Source organism: Delphinus delphis, chromosome 19 (genome assembly GCF_949987515.2).
Source record: "Delphinus delphis chromosome 19, mDelDel1.2, whole genome shotgun sequence".
In the NCBI taxonomy this organism is placed as follows: Eukaryota; Metazoa; Chordata; class Mammalia; order Artiodactyla; family Delphinidae; genus Delphinus; species Delphinus delphis.
The window spans coordinates 45,122,909-45,146,092 of record NC_082701.1 but is presented as its reverse complement, the minus strand read 5'-3'; the positions used below and the strand labels follow the sequence as shown (position 1 = coordinate 45,146,092).

Below are 23,184 nucleotides of genomic sequence, written 5' to 3'. Positions count from 1 at the left end.
GAGTGATAGAAAATTTGAACTTATTTCATTCAATCTCCACACCCTAACTTGTTTTTTCAAACTAAAAATATGACCATGTTACACTCAGATGATTCAGTTACCAGCTAGGAAGCAATAAAAAGTTATAAGACACAAACATGAACAGGAGAAGCAGCAGTACAAAGACTTTCTTAGGAAAAACTTTCAAAAAATAATCTGTAAAAGTTTTAAAGCAAAAATCCAAAATTTATAAAATTGTTAGATAATTCTCTTGCTCCTGTTAGGATACTAAATATATAGTTTCCTAGGTTCTCAATCAAATCCATACTATCTGGAACTAGGGGCTCTTCACACTTCAAATATCTAAAAGCTTTTTCTCAGATCATTCTCATGTTGAAATAAGAGTAAGTTACAAAATGCAGGTCAAGGTCAAAGAAACTTTGTATTTTCAGCTACAAACCTTTCGGTCTTTTCCCAAAAGCAATTTTGGATTACTTTCTTCCTTTTTTTTCTTCATTTCATCATAAATACTGTCATATTCATATACAGTAGAATCTTCTGCAAGGGCCTTTTGGATTTCCAGTTTGGTCTTTAAAGAAAATATTGAACATGTTTCAAAAATATGAGCCAACTAATAGATACTACAAAAAGTCTAAGTAATCCTTTTGAGACAGGATCATAAATCAGAAATATATCATAAAAATTGTATCAATCACATTTTAAACTTAAAGCACTTAGAATAGAGCCTGACAGAGAGTTAAGTGTTCAGTAAACATTATTATCTATTCACTTGTACATAAATAGAATTATCTACAAAAGGACCAGGGTATGACTTAGAAACACCTAACCTTAATTTTGAGATGCCTATATTACATATTAAACTTCATATCATTTTTACTTGTGTTACCAAATAAAATGTTCAAGTTTCAAATGGTAGGAAATACTTTTTTTTTTTTGGTAATTGAAAAATACTTTACTTTTAGAGATGTCACCTTCAGAATTTAAAATAAGCAGTATATTCACTACAGAAATACAAGTAGTTTAAAAAAAATTTTGTCTCTGATACGTTTTTCATAAAAATATTTTAATACGGACTTCTCTGCTGGCACAGTGGTTAAGAATCCACCTGCCAATGCAGGGGACACAGGTTCAATCCCTGGTCTAGGAAAATCCCACATGCCACGGAGCAACTAAGCCTGTGAGCCACAACTACTGAGCCTGCGCTCTAGAGCCTGTGCACCACAACTACTGAAGTCTACACGCCCTAGAGCCCACGCGCCACAACTACTGAGCCCACGCACCTCAACTACTGAAGCCCACACACTCTAGGGCTCACAGGCCACAACTACGGAGCCCGCGTGCTGGTACTATTGAAGCCCACACCTAGAGCCTGTGCTCCGCAACAAGAGAAGCCACCGCAGTGAGAAGCCTATGTATTGCAACGAAGAGTAGCCCCCACTTGCCACAACTAGAGAAAGCCCGTGCACAGCAACGAAGAAGACCCAACGCAGCCAAAAAAAAAAAAATAATAATAATTATAAGGAAATACTTATTTATTTTCATTGAAGTATAACTTACATTATGATTTGACATTTGTATACATTGTGAAATGATCACCACAGTAAGTCTAGTTACCATCTGTCACCATACAAAGTCACCAAAAAAAAAATTTTTCCCCTCATGATAAAAACTTCTAAGATTTACTTCCCTAGCAATTTTCAAATTGAATACAGTATTACTGACTACAGTCACCATGCTGTACATTACATCGCCATGACTTACTTTATAACTTGAATTTTGTATTTCTTTTTCTTTTTTAAAAAATAAATTTATTTTATTTATTTTTGGCCGCGTTGGGTCCTTGTTCCTGCGCGGGCTTTCTCTAGTTGCAGTGAGCAGGGGCCACTCTCCGCTGCAGTACACAGGCTTCTCACTGCAGTGGCTTCTCCCATTGTGGAGCACAGGCTCCAGGTGCGTGGGCCTCAGCAGTTGTGGCTTGCAGGCTCCAGAGCACAGGCCCAGTAGCTGTGGTGCATGGGCTTAGTTGCTCTACGGCATGTGGGATCTTCCTGGACCAGGGCTCAAACCCATGTCCCCTGCATTGGCAGGCAGACTCCCAACCACTGCGCCACCAGGGAAGCCCTGAATTTTGTATTTCTTGATCCCCTTCATTGATTTCACCAACCCCCCCATCCCCCTCCTCTCTGGCAACCATAAATCTTTTCTCTATGAGTTTTGTTTTGTTTGATCATTTTGTTTTTTAGATTCCACATATAAGTGAAATCATATGGTATTTGTCTTTCTCTGACTTATTTCACTTAGCACGATACCCTCAAGGTCCATCAATGTTGTTGCAAATGGCAAGATTTCTTTGTATTTTTTTATGGCTGAGTAATATTCCATTTGTGTGGCATGGAATATTTTATCCATTCACCCGTCAATGGACCCTTAGGTTGTTACCATATCCTGGCCATTATAAATAATGCTGCAACAAACACACGGGTGCATGTATCTTTTTGAATTAATATTTTCATTTTCTTTGGATAAATACACAGAGGTGGAATTGCTAGATCATATGGTAGCTCTACCTTTAATTTCTGAGGAAGCTCGATACCATCTTCCATACTGGCTGTACCAATTTACGTTCCCACCAACAGTATATGAGGGTTCCCTTTTCTCCACATCTTTGCCAACACTTGTTATATGTTGTCTTTTTCATAAGTCATTCTGACAGGTGTGATGTGATATCTCATTGTGGTTTTGATTATTAGTTCCCTGATGATTAGTGCTGTTGAACATCTTTTCAAGTGCTTGTTGGCCATCTGTATGTCTTCTCTGGAAAAATGTCTACTTAGATACTCTGCCCATTTTTTTTTCCTTTTTCTTAAATTAATTTTTATTGGAGTATAGTTGATTTACGTTGCGTAAGTTTCTGCTATACAGCAAAGTTTATCAGCTATACATGTATCTGCCCATTTTTAATTGGATTGTTTTTTGTTTTTGAGCTGTATGAGTTCTTTATGTATTTTGGATATCAACCCTTTATCAGATATATGACTAGCAAGCATCTTCTCATGTTCAGTAGCATGCCTTTTATTCTGTTGATGGTTTCCTTCGCTGTGTAGAGCTTTTTAGTTTGACGTAGTTTCATTTGTTTATTTTTGCTTTTGTGCTCATTGCCTTTGGAGTCAGATCAAAAAAATATCACCAAGAACAATATCAAGAAACTTACCACCTGTTTTCTTCTGCAAGTTTTATGGTTTCAGGTCTTACACTCAAGTCTTTAATCCATTTTGAGTTAATTTTTGTGCATGCTGTACACTAGCGGTCCAGTTTCATTCTGTCACATGTGGCTGTCCAGTGTTCCCAATACAATGTGTTGAAGAGACTGTCCTTTCCCCATTGTACATTCTTCCCTCCTTTATCATAAATTGATTGACTGTATATGCATGGGTTTATTTATGGGCTCTCTATTCTGTCCCATGACCTATGTGTCTGTTTTTATGCCAATACCATATTGTTTTGATTACTATAGCTTTGCAATATAGTTTGAAATCAGGGAGTGTGACACTTCTTGTTTTGTTGTTCTTTCTCCAGATTGTTTTGGCTAGTCGAAATCTTCATGGTTCCACACAAATTTTAGGATGGATTGTTCCATTTCTATCAAAAATGCCCTTAGAATTTTGAAAGGGAATGCACTAAATCTGTACACTGCTTTGGGTAATATGAACATTTAATCAAAATTAAGTCTTCCAATTCATGAGCATGGAATCTTTCCATTTATTTTTGTCTTCTTCAATTTCTTTCATCAATGTCTTATGGTTTGCCATGTACAGGTCTTTCACCTCTTTGGCTAAATTTATTCCTAGAATTTTATTCTCTTTGATGCAACTGTAAATGAGATTGTTTTCATAATTTTTATTTTTGATAGTTCATTGATAGTATATAAAAACAACAGATTTCTGTATATTAATTTTGTATCCTGCAACTTTACTGAACTCATTTATTAATTCTAACAGTTTTTTTGGCAGAGTCTTTATAGTTTTCCATATATAAAATCATGTCATTTGCAAATATTAATAGTTTTACTTCTTCCTTTCCAATTTGGATGACTTTTATTTCTTTTTCTTGCCTAACTGCTGTGGCTAGGACTTCCAATACCATGTTGAATAGAAGTGGCAAGAGTGCATCCTTGTCTTCTTCCTGATTTTAAGGGAAAAGGTTTCAGCTTTTCACCATTAAGTATGATGCTAGTGGTTGGCTTGTCATATATGAACTTTACTATGTTGAGGTATGCTCCATGCATATCCACTTTGTTGAGAGTTTTCATCAAAAATGTAATGCTGCATTTCAACAAATGCTTTTTCTGCATCTATTGAGATAATCATTGATTTCTGTCCTTCATTTTATTAATGTGGTGTATTACATTGATTGATTTGTGGGTGTTAAAATATCCTGATATCCTTGGAATAAATCCCACTTGATTATGACATATGCTCCTTTTAATGTATTATTGAATTTGGTTTGCTAATATTTTGGTGAGGATTTTTGCATCTATGTTTATCAGGGATACTGGTCCATAATTTTCTTTTCTTGTGGGGTCCTTGACTGGTTTTGGTATCAGAATAATGCTGCTCACAAAAAATAAGTCTGGAAGAGTTCCCTCCTTCTTTTTTTTTAAATTTTATTATGCAGTCTCTGCAGAGACTGTCAAAATTGCCAGTGCCGACTATATTTCAAGTCGTCATGGAAGGGTATGGGGAAAAGTTTTCAATTAGCAATATCACACCTCGGATAAACCCCATTGGCTATGATACTGCCACTGCACAAGTCCCCCCTCTTCTGTTTTCTAAAAGAGTTTGAGAAGGATTGGTATTAAATCTTCTTTAAATATTTGGTAGAATTCACCAGTGAAGCCTGGTCCTGGACTTTTGTTTGCTGGGAGTTGATTACTGATTGAACTCCTTACTAGTAATCAGTCTATTCAGATTTTCTATTTTCTCATGATTCAGTCTTGGAAGATTGTATGTTTCTAGGAATTTATCCAGTTCTTCTAGGTTGTCCAATTTGTTGGAATATAATTTTTCATTTTCTTACACTCCTCTGTATTTCTTTGGTATCAGTTGTAATTTCTCCTCTTTCATTTCTGATTTTATTTATTTGAGCCCTCTCTTTTTCTTAGTGAGCCTAACTAAAGGTCTGTCAATTTTATCTCTTCAAAGAACCAGCTCTTCAGTTCACTGATCTTCTCTATTGTCTTTTTAGTGACTACTTCTTTTTTTTATTTTATTTATTTATTTATTTATTTTTTGCGGTACGCGGCCTCTCACTGTTGTGGCCTCTCCCGTTGCGGAGCACAGGCTCCGGACGCGCAGGCTCAGCGGCCATGGCTCACAGGCCCAGCCGCTCTGCGGCATGTGGGATCCTCCCAGACCGGGGCACGAACCCGTGTCCCCTGCATTGGCAGGCGGACTCTCAACCACTGCGCCACCAGGGAAGCCTTTTAAAATAAATTTTTATTATTTATTTTTTTTTGGCTGTGTTGGGTCTTCATTGCTGCACACGGGCTTTCTCTAGTTGTGGCGAGCAGGGGCTACTCTTCATTGTGCGTGGGCTTCTCATTGCAGTAGCTTCTCTTGTTGCAGAGCATGGGCTCTAGGCACGCAGGCTTCAGTAGCTGTGGCTCACGGGCTCTAGAGCACAGGGTCAGTAGTTGTGGTGCACAGGCTCAGTTGCTCTGTGGCATGTGGGATCTTCCCAGACCAGGGCTCAAACCCGTGTCCCCTACATTGGTAGGTGGATTCTTAACCACTGCACCACCAGGGAAGTCCCTTAGTGCCTATTTCTGCTCTAATTTTTACTATTGCCTTCCTTCCGCTTTGGGCTTCATTTGTTCTAGTTCTTTTAGATTTCAGAATTTTGTTTCTTGAGGCAGGCCTGTATTGCTTTAAACACCCATCTTAGAACTGTTTTTGTTGTATTCCACAGATTACGGTATGCTGTATTTCCAGTCTTTTACCTCAAGGTATTTTTTGTTTCTCCTTTGATATCTTCACTGCCCTATTGGTTGCTCAGTAGCATGTTGTTTAATCTCCACATATTTGTGATTTTTCCAGCTTTCTCCTTGTAATTTCTAATTTCATACCACTGTGGTTGGAATGATGCTTGATATGATTTCAATCTTTTTAAATTGATTAAGACTTGTGTTGTGGCCTAGCATATGTTCTATCCTAGAGAACGGTCCATGAGCACTTGGGAAGAATGTATTCTGTTGCTTTTGGATGGAATATTCTGTACCTATCTATTAAGTCCATCTGGTGTAATGTGTCATTTAAGGCCAATGTTTCCTTATTGATTTTCTGTCTGGATGATCTACCCATTGATATAAGTGGGGTATTAAAGTCCCCTGCTATTATTGTATTGCTGTCAATTTCTCCCTTTAGGTCTGTTAATATTTGCTTTATATATTTAGGTGCTCCTATGTTGGGTGCACAAAAATTTACAAGTGTTATATCTTTTGTTGGACTGATCCCTATATCATTATGTAATACCCATCTCTGTCTTTTATTAAAGTCTTTGTCTTAAAGTATATTTTGTCTGATATTGGTATCCCCACCTTTCTTTTAGTTTCCATTTGCATGAAATATCTTTTTCCATCCCTTCACTTTCAGTCTGTGTGTGTCCCTACATCTGTGGTAAGCCTCTTGTATACAGTACATAGATGAGTCTTGTTTTTTTACCCATGCAGCCATTCTATGTCTTTTGATTGGAGAATTTGGTCCATTTACCTTTAAAGTAATTACTGATATGTATGTACTTATTGCCAACTTGTTAATTGTTTTCTGGCTGTTTGTAGGTCCTCTCTGGGGAAATACTTTAATGTTCCTCCTCCTGCTTTCAGGCCATCAAAATCTTATCTAGAGTTTCAGGCCAGCTCACCCCCTACCTCTTAAACGAGACCATCTCTGAGGGCTTTTACCCCCAATTAGGTCTTTCTTTTGAAGTCTGATGGCACATTCTGTACTGCAATATATAGTTCCTAAGAATACTCCTGATGTTATTATTTTCTAATTATTTCACAAATCTTAGCCTCTTGTCCCAACTTGTAAGTTCCTGAGGTACAGAAAGTACACATTTTAACTTTTTCTTTAATTGGTACATTGCCTAATGCAATGTGGAACATAAAAGTGATTCTTTTAAGTGATAGGGTGGATAGTATAAATTATTCAAAGAACTGACCTGATATTCTCAGGTTTTTACGTGTCAACAATTAGACTGGAATGATGTACATGCCAAATTAAAAACTTTTTTTCTGGAATATTGCTTAAGATATTAAAAAATAATAATTTTTAAAAACATTTCAACATTTACTTTAACCTCAGAAAAACAATAATTCTCCTGCCTACATGGTGAATTAGCACTGCTGCTCCTTGCCCAAAACCAACCTGGAAAACTCAGAGGAGGAAAACAAGGAATCCAAGAAATCATCACCATCACACCAACAAAAAGCAAGGGAAACAGGACACTAAATTGTTTTAAATTGATAACTTACTTTTTTGTATACTGGGAGAGTGGCAAGAGGGCATGTGTGTAGATATAGGGTATTGTCAATTAACTTAAGTCCCAAAATATATAAAGTAAAAACTGAACAGAAATCTAAGGAAAAACAGACAAGTCCAAAACTGTAATAGGGGATTTTAACATATGCCTCTCAGTAATTAAGAGACCAAAAAAATTAGTATGAATATATATGGATTCACACAACTGGCCAAAAAACACCATTTAGAATATTTTTTCAAGCATCAAAGGAATATTTATTAAAAACTACTGGACCACACAGTTAATCTCAACACATTTTTTAAAGACATGAAACAATACAATGCATCATCTTGGAACACAAAGAAATCATGTTAAAAAGGAAACAAAAAACCCCTATATTAAGTTCTAAATAACCCACAGATCAAAGAAGAAATCATAACAGAAATTATAAAATATTTTGAACTGAATAAAAAGTACTACTTACCAAAAACTTGTGAGATAAGCACAGCTATAGCAGTGCTTAGAGGAAAATGTATAGCTTTAAACACATTAGAAAAGAGAAAGGGCTTTTGAAAACAGCTATGCACTCATCTCAAAAAGTAAGAAAAATAACAAAATAAACCCAAAGAAAGCAGAATGAAGAAAAGACTAATTTGTCAGCACAGAAAGTAATGAATGAGAAACAAACTTAACCCACTAAATCTTGGGACTGTCAGACTTTTATATTTTTTTCAATCTGGATAATTACAGTGAAAGAAAAGGAAAATCACAGGCCAATCTCACTGATGATAAAAAAAAGAAAAACTCCTTAACACTTAAAACAAAAATCCTTAATGAAATTTTAGTAAACCAAATGCAATGGAACATAAAAAGAAGAATACTCTATACCTATATTGTGTTTATATCATTTATGTGAAGTGATCATTACTGATTTTCTAAAGTTAAATTGATCTTTACTGATATGAATATAGTTCATGCATGACTTTCAAAAAATAAAACACAACAACAAACAAAACCTCAAACCAAGACCAGAAAAGAACTTCCTTAGCTTGAAAACAGATATCTACCAAAAACCTAGAGGAAATATTATTTTAATGATGACATATTAAAAGTTTTTCCAGTGAAATAGGGAATAAGATAATAATGTTGACAACATCAGTTCTGTGCACCTGATGGCCAGATAAAAAAACTGATGGGAGAGGAGAAGAGGGGAGAGAAGGGAAGGGGAGAAAAGAAAACAAAAGAAAAAAAAAAAAGAGAAAAGAAAAGAAAAGGACTTCCCTGGTGGCACAGTGGTTGGGAGTCCGCCTGCTGATGCAGGGGACATGGGTTCGAGCCCTGGTCCAGGAGGATCCCACATGCTGTGGAGCAACTAAGCCCACGTGCCACAACTACTGAGCCTGTGCGCCACAACTGCTACTGAGGTGCGCCATGGCTACTGAGGCCTGCGCACCTGCAGCCTGTGCTCCACAACGGGAGAGGCCACTGCAGAGAGAGGCCTGCGCATTGCAGTGGGGGGTGTCCCCGCTCGCCACAGCTGGAGAAAGCCTGTGCACAGCAGCGGAGACTCAACGCAGCCAAAAATAAATAAATAAATAATTTTAAAAAGGAAAGAAGAAAGGTCTAACAGATAAAGTACCCCATTTCTAAGAGTATTTTCTCTTAGATTTAGTAAATACAATCAAGGTGGTATTCTTCGTGATAAAAGTTAGTTTGAGATTAAAGCAGAAGAGTTGAATCATTCAAGTGGGGAAAATAAGGTGAAAGGTAGTATAGCAGCAGCAGGCAGGTGAGAGGCAGAAGAGCTGTAGCAGCATCCCCAATTTCCAGGCAAATTATGAAAAAGTCCCACTATCAAAAAAGTGGATTTGAACAAGCCAGAGTTAAGAATAAAATCAGATTTGGGACTTATGCTTTAAGTGAATAAGAAAAGGCAACACAGGGACTTCCCTGGTGGCACAGTGGTTGGGACTCCACGCTCCCAGTTCGGGGGGTGGCCCTGGTTCGATCCCTGGTCAGGGAGCTAGATCCCACATGCATGTTGCAACTAAGGAGCCGGGTCTATCAAATTAATTAATTAATTAAAAAAAAAAAAGGCAGGGCTTCCCTGATGGCGCAGTGGTTGAGAGTCCGCCTGCCGATGCAGGGGACACGGGTTCATGCCTTGGTCTAGGAGGATCCCACATGCCGTGGAGCGGCTGGGCCCGTGAGCCATGGCTGCTGAGCCTGTGCTCCGCAACGGGAGAGGCCACAACAGTGAGAGGCCTGCATACCACAAAAAAAAAAAAAAAAAAAAAAAAAAAAAAGGCAGCAAAAAATGTGAAAAGAACACTAGAAAACAAGATACCTACATGACTTGGTGAAGTCACCAGACTCTCTAGAACTAATTCTCTCATCCACATAGTGAAGAAACTGAACTTGATGGTCTTTCTAAAATTCTACTGAGCTCTAAAATTCTAATTCAAAGCACTCCAGCACTTAAGCTAAAGAATCAAAGTTTTTAATGTTATGTGTGCATTAAATCATTTTGAGGCTAAGTTACATGTTATATCTCATATGACACTAAGATATTATCTTAAAGTAACTAAATACATAATTCTGTGCCCATTCCCCAAGGAGGCAGTAAAACACAGAGGCTAAAAGCTTGGGCTCTGCAATTTCACTGCCTGGGTTTGAACACAACTTAACCATTTACTAACTATGCGATCTCATGAAAGTCACATAAATATTTTTTGCCTTCATTTCCTCAACTACAAAATAGAGATTATAAGAGCAATTATCCTAAAATAGGACTGCTGTAAGAATTAAAGGTAACTCTTAGAAAGGAGTTACCATAATGTCTGGCTCATAGAAAGTGCTTAACAAATTTATCCTTAAGCAGGATTCTAGATACACAAGGGAAAAACAGGTGCCCAAAATTAAAGAAAATGTGGAGGAAAAGGAATTAAAATTGAAAAGAAAGGTACTCTGCCACTGTTTAATTTCATTATTTTCTACTGCAGCTAAATCTAAAATACACTGGTACAGTAGTAGAAAAATTACTAAAACTCCAGGCCTAGTTCTGTAATGAGCTGTGTGAGCATGAGGGGTAAACATCCTTTTGAAGTTTCAAACTTCTTTATCAGGACCATGGGCAGGTTTGTGAGAATTTTAAAAAGATAATGTATGTATAAGTACTTGGAAATACTATACAGTATACATAAATATAAGGTGCTGGCAAGTCTACCGAAAATCACCTGACATTCCCCTTCCTTGCTAGATGAGTTTGAAATAATTATAAAACTGCAAAATCATTTTGGTTGTATCCTTTGTTTTTTTTTTAGCAAGCAAGCTCATTAGCAGAAATTATTAAACCATGTAATCCATCATCAGACTAAGTCATATGAAAGCAGAAATGGGTTTAATCTACAACACAGCAATAAGGAGCTAATTCTTCACTGTGTTTTTCTCCTTTAAAATTTATACAAGAAACCTGAAATCTATGTAAATCAAGAAACATCTTACACATTTTCAGAAAACAAGTGTCAAGATAAAATTTTTCCTTATACACCCTTACTCTCTTTAGTCTCAGGTACCTAATACCAAAACTGATACTTTAAAATGTGAGCTGAACTACTTACTTCACCAGATGCATTTAATTCACCCTTCTACCTTACCTGTTTCATTGCTTGCTTCTTAGCAGCTTCTCTCTGAAGGCTTTCACTCACGGAGGTCTATAAAACAGGAAAATGCTGTCACTGTTTCAACCAATTTAAAACTTCTTTTCCAGTATTCTGGTTGGCAACTAGTCCCTTACTTACGGTTAAAAACAGAAAGATATAAAAAACAACAACAAAAAAAAAAAAAACAAAAAAAAACCCAGAAAGATAATATTATGAATTAAATTAACATTTTCAAGGTCTTCACCCTAAACTTTAGGAAACAAATGAATCTTCATTATAAATCATCAGGGTGTAAGAGAAAATAAAATGGTACAGGACAAGATGAGGTAACATGGGTTTTCAGTCCCAGCTTCACCACTAAGTTGTTCAACTTCTATGGATTTCAATTTGCTTTGTGTACATATGTGAATGTGCGCGTGTTGAGTGGGGGAAAATTGGTCCCTTCCAATACTAAAATGGTATGATTCTCAGCAACAAAAAGCACATTATTTTAATATTCACCACTGAATATAGTATTGCAAACTCTTAGTACATGCTGAAGGCTCAGCGACAGCCAGGACTATCTGTCATTATTATCATTCAATAAATATGTACTGAAAAGCCTACCATAACAGGCATTGTTCTAGCTCCTGAAGACAGCAGAAAAACAAGAACAGTCTCTGTGCTTGAGAGATAAATGGTCTGAAAGGGAAGACAGATAACTAAAAGAGATAATCACAATATAAATGTGATAGGCAATATAACAAAGGGATTAAAAAAAGGGCTGCAGGAGAACAGAGCAGGAGACTAAATGTATAAGGAATCAAGAAAGCCTTCCCGGGCTTCCCTGGTGGCGCAGTGGTTGAGAGTCCGCCTGCCAATGCAGGGGACACAGGTTCGTGCCCCGGTCCGGGAAGATCCCACATGCCGCGGAGCGACTGGGCCCGTGAGCCATGGCCACTGAGCCTGCGCGTCCGGAGCCTGTGCTCCGCAACGGCAGAGGCCAGAACAGTGAGAGGCCCGCGTACTGAAGAAAAAAAAAAAGAAAGCCTTCCCAAAAGAAATATGACATTAGACCTCAATCAAAAGGAATTTCAGAGAAGACAAGAAGAGTACAGAAAGTAGTAACCACATGGGCGAAAATAAAGACTTGCAGCTAAGAAAAGAAATATAATTAGAACGCTTAGGAAACTGTTCCCTTAAAAGTATAAGGCCTTGTAAATATACTAACCAACAATGAAATGTACACACTAAAAGGGTGCATTTTATGGTGTGTAAATTATATCTTAAAAAAAAGACTACTAATGAATTATAGTTCTCTAGCCTATTGATATTTGCTGTTTCCAGCTATGCAGTATCAACTGGTGCATCCTTTGTTTTCCATGGCAACAAACAGAACAAAATAAACCTATTTCTAGTTTTCTATGACCATGCAGATGAATAAAGTTAATACACAAAGGCCAGACAATAATAACATAACACTTACTTAATAAATTAAAAGAAGTGTACAGGCAGAGACTAAGTTTACTTTAGGTTATAGTAAATTGACTCCAACTAGAGGAGGAGATGTTGATAACAAGAGTAATAATAGTAGCTAACATCTATAGAGCAGGTGCTATTATGCTAAGTTTATTACTTGTGTATTACATGTATTACTCATTTAATTCAAATGTCCCTGTTATGTAATATGACACATTTTTCACGCATTAGAATATAAATTTTAAACATGAAAATATTAAATATTCTAGTAAGTATATCTCATGAAATTCTAATGCATTTTGTTTGTTTTTTCACGGCTTGTGGGATTTTCGTTCCCCTAGCAGGGATCAAGCCCAGGCCCCAGCAGTGAAAGCACCAAGCTCTAACCACTGGACCACCAGTGAATTCCCTCCAATGCATTTTTATGTCTCAGTCTTTCTAATTAGTGTATACTAAATATATTTTTCTTGATCATTGAGTCAGTAATGTCCTCAGGATTAACTAAAAGAGTAAATCCCAAATGCTGAACTTTCACTTATTTTTATTACTTTTTCCCACCTCTCCTCCAGTCAGTCACAGTTCACAGGCTGTTACTTTCAAAATGGTTGCTTCAACCTGAACTACTGAACTTGAAAAAACAAAACACAAGCCTGTGACTTTTTAGACTTTTATATAATATAGAAAAGGCAGACTGGGAAGGGCCTTCCAATGTAAAGTGATATATACTTTGAAATATCTCAAGAGACTTTGTTTTCATGCTTATAGTTGTTTAGAAGGATGAAGTCTGGCCTTTGAAAAACATCAGTTGTTATTACTTACGGGGTTGATAACATATGGAGACAGTAATTTTACAGATCCTATCCACCAACTTATATCCCTGGAATTCCAAGAGCATCAGTGGATGAAGAGGTAACTCTGAACCTACGCTGAAAAACTCAGGGAGGACTGTCTCCTTCTGAAGTTCATGTCTCAGTTTTCTAGCTAAAGGAACTCTAACAATGATTATTAGTGGTGATGGCTAAAATGTCAACAACCTGTTTAAATACATATACACAAAAAACTAAAAATGAAAATAGTAGCAATAAAACTTTTGTTTCAGTAATAGTGATCCTATATAAAAATCAGTAAATGTATTAAATGACATTTTAATCCTTATCTTCTACATAACAAACATAAGAAACTGTAGTCTAGATTCATACTGGAGACAAAATAACTGGTAAAATTAAACACAAGAGCAATAAGATTTTATATTTTAAAGGTCAAGTCTTTCTAAGTTTTAAGAGATATCCTTAAATTAAAATACCAATACAAATGTTAAGACAACTTTTAATTTAGTCTGGTTTCCATGAAAAAGGATATGCAAGAGAAAAATGAGAAAAGCAGGTTGTCCTGCATAAGTCAGGGAAGGTTTCACCTTATTGAACTCAGCAAGAGAAGAAACAGATTTCATACATGTGCCCTATGAATAAAACAAAACTAAAATATGTAATAACTGCCAACATGTCAGCCTCTAACTTTAGAGTTCCTGTACTGCATGGCATAAGGGGGAAGTACAGAATGACGGTCAAAAGTGTAGGCTCAGGAATCTGACTGCCTTTCAAACTATTCCCTCTCTCTTACTAGCTGTATTATTTCAGATATGTTACTCATCTATATAATAGTACCTATCTCACAAGGTTGTTTTGAGGATTAAATGAGATAACATGTAAAAAGTACTTGGCAAGTATCTGGCTTATGCAAGTGCTCAGTAAAGGTTAGCTATCATTACTACCATTATTATTACTATGCTCATATTTAAGAACATTTTGGGCTGAAGAAATGTTTATATTTAAACAAATTAAAATTAAGTTATGTGAAAACAGTAGTTATAAGTTTTTTTCCCTTGGAGTATTACAGTTAAACCAAAGTGTTCACCAGAAAAGCATGTACACTATGTTCCACTTTATAGTATATTTATCAGTGTGTTTAATAAACATAAGATTGGCTTACTTGAAGATGGACAATATGATTCAATTTGCATCTACTGAAATAGAAGAGTCTATCCTGTTGAATATTTAAAAGGCTGTACATGTTTTCTTTTGTGTGTTAAGATTCCTTAACGTTTCATACTTAGTACACCAAAACACAGGAAAATAGAGGATGCAAACATTTGAATCCTTTACTAGCCATGGGAGCTATGGCAGAGCTAGAAATGGGTTTTCTAGAACTAAGAGTGGTTTTACAAGCAACTATAAATGAAAATACATTGCCCCAAAGCATGAGATTAGAAAGAACTCTTCTTTTTGAGAGAGTCCTCTGCTGTGCTGCTATAATAATCATTGGATGATGGGAGCTGATAGCAAGGAATGACCAAATGAATGGACATCCTCCTTTAATAACTGCCCCGTTTGGGGTGGGAGTTCTTGTTAAAGAAGTATATTTTTTTAAACTTTATTTTGAAATAATTATACACTCACTGGAAGTTGCAAAGAAATGTACAAGAAGGTCCTTCACCCAGCACACCCCCAATGTGAGCATCTTGCATAACTGGAGTAAAATACCAACACCAGGAAATAGACTTTGGTATAAACCACAAAGTTTATTCAGATTTCACCCATTTTACATGCAAAATTTGTGTATGTGTATAGCTCTATGCTATTTTATGACATGTTTCGTGTAACTGTCACCACAATCAAGATACTTAACTGTAACATCACCACAATATTCCTTAGTGCTACCCTTTTATAGGCATACCCACCTCTCCTCCCCTCCCCGCTCCCAACCTTAATCACTGGCAACCACTAATCTGTTCTGTATCTCTATAATTATGTTACTTCAAGAACGTAACATGTTAAATAAATGGAATCATTTTGAGACTAGCTTTTTTTCACTCAGCATTATTTTAATGGAATGTATTTTGCTTAGTACACATATTACAAAACACTTCAGTTCTTGCCACAAAATATTCTAGCCTGCAAGTGACCTAAGGAAATATAGCTGTTAAAAACTGATGATGGGGGCTTCCCTCGTGGCGCAGCGGTTAAGAATCCACCTGCCAATGCAGGGGACACAGGTTTGATCCCTGCTCCGGGAAGACCCCACATGCTGCGGAGCAACTAAGCCTGTGCGCCACAACTACTGAGCCTGTGCTCTAGAGCCCGCGAGCCGCAGCTACTGAGCCCACGTGCCACAACTACTGAAGCCCGCACGCCTAGAACCCATGCTCTGCAACAAGAGAAGCCACCGCAATGAAGAGTAGCCCCTGCCCGCCGCAAATGGAGAAAGCCTGCGCACAGTAACGAAGACCCAATGCAGCCAAAGATAAATAAATAAATATTTAAAAAATAAAACAAAAAAAACCTGATGATGGAGGTTGAATGTGACCAAACCACAACACTGTCATTAACTGATTAGTTTCCAAATTAGCAGGTAGGCAATTATCTTAATTCTATGTCTGAGGACCACTTCACAGAGCAATAAGAGTATTCATTAATGGTGCCTTCTAATAAAATGACAAATTATGATCAGTTTTAAATTTAGGAAGACAAAGGGGCTTTATCTTAAATTTTAAAAAAATTCAATTTATAAATTGGGTCAAATACAAACCTTGCGTCCCCTGCAGTGGAAGTACGGAGTCTTAACCACTGGACCACCAAAGAAGTCCTGAAGTGCAAACATTCTGACTGTCCTAAAAGCACAAAAACTACTGTATTACACTGGTGTTTCAAAATATTTAGGTTCTCTACCAAAAATCTCAGGGAAATATCCTTTAAAAAACCTGTAGTAGTTCCTTGAAAATGTTTGAACTTAATTGAACAAACATGTTCGGAGCACCCAGTATGTGTATAGCACTAAAAGTGGAGGAGGAGCCATATTTGGTCAACATCTTAATTTTTTATGTCTAATATAAGAGTTGGTACACTCACATTAGCTTTAATTCCAAATAAAAAATGAACATGAAGAAAAAGAATATAAAAACCTCATCCATTTTATATATACAACAATTCTCTCTTTCTCTCTTTCTACACACACACACACACACACACACACACACACACACACACACACAATTATAAAGGGTAAAGATGTGATCATCAAGTATAAGCACCATGATTGCAGAATTAAGGAGAACACTGCAACTGGATTTTCTTAGTCTTTATTACCTCCATTGTTCTTGTAGAGAATAAAAACTATTTACTAGTGTTTTGTTTCATTAAATTGCAGTCAGATATGACATGACTAAATGGGAGACTGTTTTAAAAACCTTTGCAGGGCTTCCCTGGTGGCGCAGTGGTTGGGAGTGTGCCTGCTGATGCAGGGGATACGGGTTCATGCCCCGGTCCGGGAGGATCCCACATGCTGCGGAGTGGCTGGGCCCGTGAGCCATGGCTGCTGAGCCTGTGCGTCCGGAGCCTGTGCTCTGCAACGGGAGAGGCCACAACAGTGAGAGGCCCGCGCACTGGGAAAAAAAAAATAAAAAAACCTTTGCAGTTAGCTCAGATAAATGGAAGAGAAAGCACATGGTTGTGCAACACCTTTCTTCCATCACTACTGGGTTGCCTCCTGAGCTGTGGTAACAATCAGAAGAGAAATGGCTCTGTATATATTACTGGAACTCCTTCATCAATACACAAAATATAGTTTAATGACACTGGGGAAAAATTACAGATACTGGACCATTATTTATATTATTAAATTATCTTTTTTCAGTCATAAACTTTTTTTAATTAAATGAAAATTCAGAAAAGGGTTTTTTTTTTTTTTTTACAGAAACTAATCTGTTATTCCATAACTAATAAACCACAAAGGGAAAAAAAATTACCTATGGGCTTATTTCTGAAAAAAGAGGTTTACCTATCCACTTATCCAAAACAGATCTCAGTTACAAGAAAAAACAGTTCAAGAATCAATCCTTCCTTGGGCTTCCTTGGTGGCGCAGTGGTTAAGAATCTGCCTGCCAATGCAAGGGACACAGGTTCGTGCCCTCTCCCAGGAAGATCCCACATGCCGCGGAGTAACTAAGCCCATACGCCACAACTACTGAGCCTGAGCTCTAGAGCCCGCAAGCCACAACTACTGAGCCCATGTGCCACAACTAGTGAAACCTGCACACCTAGAGTCCATGATCCGCAACAAGAGAAGCCACGACAGAAGCCTGCGCACCACAACGAAGAGTAGCCCCCGCTGACCCAACTAGAGAAAGCCCGCGCATAGCAACGAAGACCCAACACAGCCAAAAAGGATAAAAAGAATTAATTAATTTATTTATATAAAAAAAGAATCAATCCTTCCTTAAATGTCTTATGGCTACAATCTTCTGTTGTGCTCTTCGAACTTAGAAATGAAAAATTCCTGTTATCTTTTCTTTAAACCTAGCAACAGATCATTTATTAAAGGTCCTACAACACAGTCATCTGTATGGGCTTTATTTGTCCACATTCACATGACTCTTCTAAGTACAAAGTCTGTTTAAGAGTTGTGAAAAATACAGAAAATTTTTATTATATAAACTCAGACAGAAAAAGATGTGGCTCTGAACAGAAAATTTAGAAATGAGAAAATATAAATGACCATTAACTATATGAAAAAATGTTCAATCTTACCAATAACTAAAAAGATGAAAATGAAAATACTAACTTTTATCACCTATCAAATTGGTAAAGATTTTTTAAAATTATATCATCCAATACTGGCAAGGTAATGAACAAAGATATACTCCTACACTGTGAAAATGTGAAATAGTTTCAATTTAGCAAAATGTATCAAAAGAGCCTGAAAAATATCCATTTCTTTTGATCCAGTAATTCCACTTACAGTTTATTCTAAGGACATAAAAGAAGATGCACAAAAAGATTTAGGTACTATGATATTCACTGTGTTATATAATGGGATATCTAGTCACATTAGTGAAAAACTTTGAACAAAATAAGATTGGTTAAATAAGTGTATACTCTTCAACAGGAAGTTTTGTAGCCAACTGAAAATCTGTTTTCAACAACATTTAATGGTATGGGGAAACTTTAAGGCTACATGCCTACTAGTCCTTGTTCACTACTCAAGAAGCGACCCAATAATCATTCCCTCTCATACTATGGCCACACTGCTTCTTGCGTATTTTACCTTGACTCAAACCTCCCCATATCCTCATCCTCTTTGATGACCTTCTCTTTCACTTCCTCGGCTAAAACCTGGCTTTTCCCTAAAGACATCTTTCATTTGAGGCTGCTCATGGCTCATATACCCCGTACTTCAGATTAGGAGGCTGTTTCTCCTGATTCTAGTCTCAAACACTGTAGGTAAAAATCCCTGTTCCTTTGAAGTTCATGCTATATGACTATGTTACCCTTACCCCTCTCTTCTCTCAATTCATGAACCCTTTATTACTTACTATCTCTGACATCTTGAGCTCAGTCTTCCTCTCTACTTTACATCGTGCCATCACCCTGGCATGCCATCATCATCCCAGATAATGCATAAACACTAACCTTGTTTTCCTCATCTCCACTTATGTTTTAATGGTTTTTAAGTCTCCCTTTTAGTAATATATTTGTCTGACTGCAGTTTAATGACTGTTTCCTCTCTACTTCAGCCATCCTGTCTCACGGTCACTCTTGTTACTATCTGCAACTGCCCCAGTTCTGAAACTGTAAACTTGTGCAACCCACCTGATAACCACCACTACTCTTCTAACTATATTTCACTGAACATAAGATGTGCATTATTTCACATTTTAACATTGCTGAAATCTGAATACACCTTACAATCAGTGGCATCATCGAATTACTGTCAAACCAGAGGTATTCTTTTTTGTTGTTGTTGTTTTGGGTTTTTTTTTGCGGTACGCGGGCCTCTCACTGTTGTGGCCTCTCCCGTTGTGGAGCACAGGCTCCTGACGCGCAGGCTCAGCGGCCACGGCTCACGGGCCTAGCCGCTCCGCGGCATGTGGGATCTTCCCAGACCGGGACACGAATCCGTGTCCCCTGCATCGGCAGGCAGACTCTCAACCACTGCGCCACCAGGGAAGCCCCAGAGGTATTCTTAATACTTTAGTTGATACTACTGCTTGCATGTGTGAATATTAAAAAGTATCAGCATCAAAACTTGTAGAATGAGCATCACTGAGTGTTGATGTAGCATTTCTTAAAATTATGCAATTTTGTGGAGATAATTTACTTTTGACTCCCATTTGGGATTATTACTTAACAAGCCTACTTCACCACCTCCAAACACCCTCCTTATAAACGTCGTTTGATGTCAGAGAGAAATGATATAGCACGGAAAAACATTGTCTGAGTGAAAAAGTGAGTCCAAAAAATACTAGATATGAAAAAGTTTTAAGAATTCCTTAACCAATTAATTTTGCTTATATTTTGTTTTATGTACGTATAAGAGTAACCTAAATTTAAAAATCTGTATCTAATTTAGACTAAAAGAAGCCTTTCAATATTGTATCGTGTACTAAATATACAATTAAAATTCTAAGTGACAGGAAAGACTGTCATATTTAATTGACAGTGTTCTTTTTTTCTTAGTGGTACATAAAATAACTGCAACCTACAATGTTTTCAATTCAATGAAATACAGTAGCTCTCTTGATCATTTATTTCCACCGTATCCTTTCTTTGATCCTATGGATGCCCCTAATCCCTTGATTCTTCCATTTTCTATTAGAATCTTTACAGTAGTAAATCTTCAACTCTTGCCAATAATCTTAACTCCTTTGCTATGCTGCCTATCTTCTATTACTCATTTGACAAACCCAAGCCCTGAATCAATCCAACCATCTGCTATCTATATTAGGCCTGCCAAGCACTTCCGTAAAATGTAATTTCTTAGTTTCTAATTGTAACTGGGCCCTAATGCTACCTACCAATTCTTCTTTTTCATTAGTCAAGTCTATCTTCTTTCTCTACCAACTATATCCAGGCCTCCTCTCTTTTTAAACCTCCTAGTCTTTGTCAACTCCCTGTAAAGACATTACCTAAGATTACTGCCACCTTTCAAAACTATTATGAAAAATTATTTTGCACAAAAAATAACACCTATGAACTTATTATCCAGCCTAACAAACAGAACATTATCAGTACACCTGAAGTCCCTATATATCCTTCCCTGATCTCATCTCCTACCCTTTCCACCCTGAATTTTGTTTACAGTCTCCTTGATTTTTTTTTATTTTTTTTGCGGTACGCGGGCCTCTCACTGTTGCGGCCTCTCCCATTGTGGATCACAGGCTCCTGACGCGCAGGCTCAGCGGCCATGGCTCATGGGCCCAGCCGCTCCGCGGCATGTGGGACCTTCCTGGACCGGGGCACGAACCCATGTCCCCTGCATCGGCAGGCAGACTCTTAACCACTGCACCACCAGGGAAGCCCCCTCCTTGATTTTTTTGTTTGTTTTGTTTTTGTTTTTTGTTTTTGCGGTACGCGGGCCTCTCACTGCCGTGGCCTCTCCCGTCGCGGAGCACAGGCTCCGGACGCGCAGGCTCAGCGGCCATGGCCCACGGGCCCAGCCGCTCCGGATCCTCCCAGACCGGGGCACGAACCCGTGTCCCCTGCATCGGCAGGCGGACTCCCAACCACTGCGCCACCAGGGAAGCCCCCTCCTTGATTTTTTTAAAAATAGTTTTGCTACATAGATATTGAAGGGGCTCAGAACATGCTACCCCAAAATATGCTGCTTTGGCATATTGATTAGTTTTGAGTTAAAGACACCTGAAAAACAGCAGATACAAGGACACTCTGACCTTCCTTTTTCTTCCTAAAAGCAGGAGATAAAATTCCCATGTGAAAGGTGCCTTCCCTGTACTAGGAGTTAGAAAAATTCTTATCACCAGAGATGGGGAGTCAAAGCCAGGAGAAATCTATAAACAGACATTGTTAGAATAACTCTTTCTTTCGTCTCCCCCAAATTTTACTTTTCCACAATTGCTACTTTTTGTTAACCTACTATATAAGCACTTAGGCCTACTCACTTCTTTGGGTTTTCATTTTTTCTTGTGAGGGCTCCCATATATGTGTAAAAGAACTTCATATGCTTTTCTCCTGCTCATCTGTCTTTACGTCAGCCCCAGCTAGAGCCTCTAGTAGAATGAAGGAGTATCTTACCTCCTTCTACAGTATACCTCACCAAATGATGTTTTACTTTACAGAAACTGAACTCGTATCCATGCCTCTGCTGATGAACATTTATTTGGGTTTCCTTTGTTTTTGCAAACAAAGAAGCTATGAACATTGTTATGCATGTGTCCTGATACACATGTGTAACCATTTAGGAGAACTGCTACACTGTAGGGAGATATATCTTCAACGTCACTAAATACTGACAAATTATTCTCCAAAGTAGTCTAACCAATTCACACTCCCACCTACCGTGTATAAATTCCCACTACTCTATCCTTGTGAACATTTTATATTGTGGAACATTTTATTCTTTAGGCAATTTTATGGGCATAAAATGATTTTGTTTTGCATTTCCCTTATTATTGAGGCTGAATTATATATTCATATAATTTATATATTTTTCATACATTTATTAGTCATATTCATGTCTTTTGTACATTTTTCTATTTGGGTTCTCTTGTTTTCTTAATGATTTGTTGGAGTTCTTGGTATACTCTGGACAATAATCTTTTCTTATTTTTATGGTTGCAAATATCTTTCCCCTATGGCTTGTGTTTTCCCTTTTAAAATGACACCTATGATATTGGCATCTTTGAAAAGAAACATCAAATAGGAACTCCTATAACTCCCTCTCACAAAACCTAAAAACCTGTGCGTCAGGACCCATGCTTAAATCTCTCCTACATGAAAACAAAGATTCCCTTCCCCCGACCCTACTGTCCCTATAGCCACCGTAAGAATCCTGGCATCCCATAAGAGCCAAAGTGGTCTACCCTTGTTGCCTCTATCCACAAACATTCCTCAACCCCAGCGCAACCTGGCCTCTGTCCCTACCACTCCATTGAAATCGTTCTAAAACCTTTGTTGTTAAACCTAATCCATAGTTTTGATATTTATCTTATTTGACTTCTCAGAAGTATCTGACCTAGTTGATCCTGGCCTTGCTTTAAACTCCCTCAAGCTCATTTCTTATCAGTTCCTCTCTTTTTATGCTCCATTCTTTTTTTTTTAAAAATTGAGGTAACATTGGTTTATAACATTATACATGTATTGTATATGTAAATACAACATTCTATTTAGACTTCTGTATACACTATAGTGTTTATGATCCATTCTTAATTAGCTACTTTCATTCTCTTGAACACATCATGTCCTCTTTCCACTTCAGGACTTTGTGTATCTAACTTCCTCTGCTTGGATAAGTGACTTATCCTTCTAGTCTTGGCCTCCTTCAGGAAATCTTCCCTGACTCAAAGAATGTGTTAGATATTTGTACCCTCCTAGGTACATCTATATCTTCTCATTTTACTTATCATTCTATACTGAAGTTGTCATTTTACTTAGCTGTACCCCCTATTGACTAAAAGTTTCATAAGGACAGGGACATTGTCCATCTTATTTAAACACTTCTGTAACTTCACAAACTGGCAACATGACTGGCACAC

At 37.5% G+C, this 23,184-nt stretch overlaps 1 protein-coding gene and 1 non-coding gene across 6 annotated transcripts in view; both read right to left on the bottom strand.

The window, feature by feature from the left end:
* The window catches only part of NSRP1 (nuclear speckle splicing regulatory protein 1), a 66,697-nt gene that overhangs the window by 5,226 nt on the left and 38,287 nt on the right, over positions 1-23,184 (bottom strand). For 2 of the 5 annotated variants that reach the window (XM_059997248.1, XM_059997249.1), the window contains exons 3-5: positions 16,224-16,305; positions 11,175-11,231; positions 440-568 (exon numbers count right to left, since the gene is read on the bottom strand). In XM_059997248.1, coding sequence (XP_059853231.1) covers positions 440-568; positions 11,175-11,231; positions 16,224-16,305 — 268 coding nt within the window. Of the gene's footprint in view, positions 1-439; positions 569-11,174; positions 11,234-16,223; positions 16,306-23,184 lie in introns of all 5 variants that reach the window. The other 3 variants (XM_059997250.1, XM_059997252.1, XM_059997251.1) reach the window with 2 other exon arrangements.
* LOC132415585 (U4 spliceosomal RNA) lies at positions 4,675-4,813 on the bottom strand. Its single transcript, XR_009517310.1, has one exon. It is a non-coding gene; the product is annotated as a U4 spliceosomal RNA (small nuclear RNA).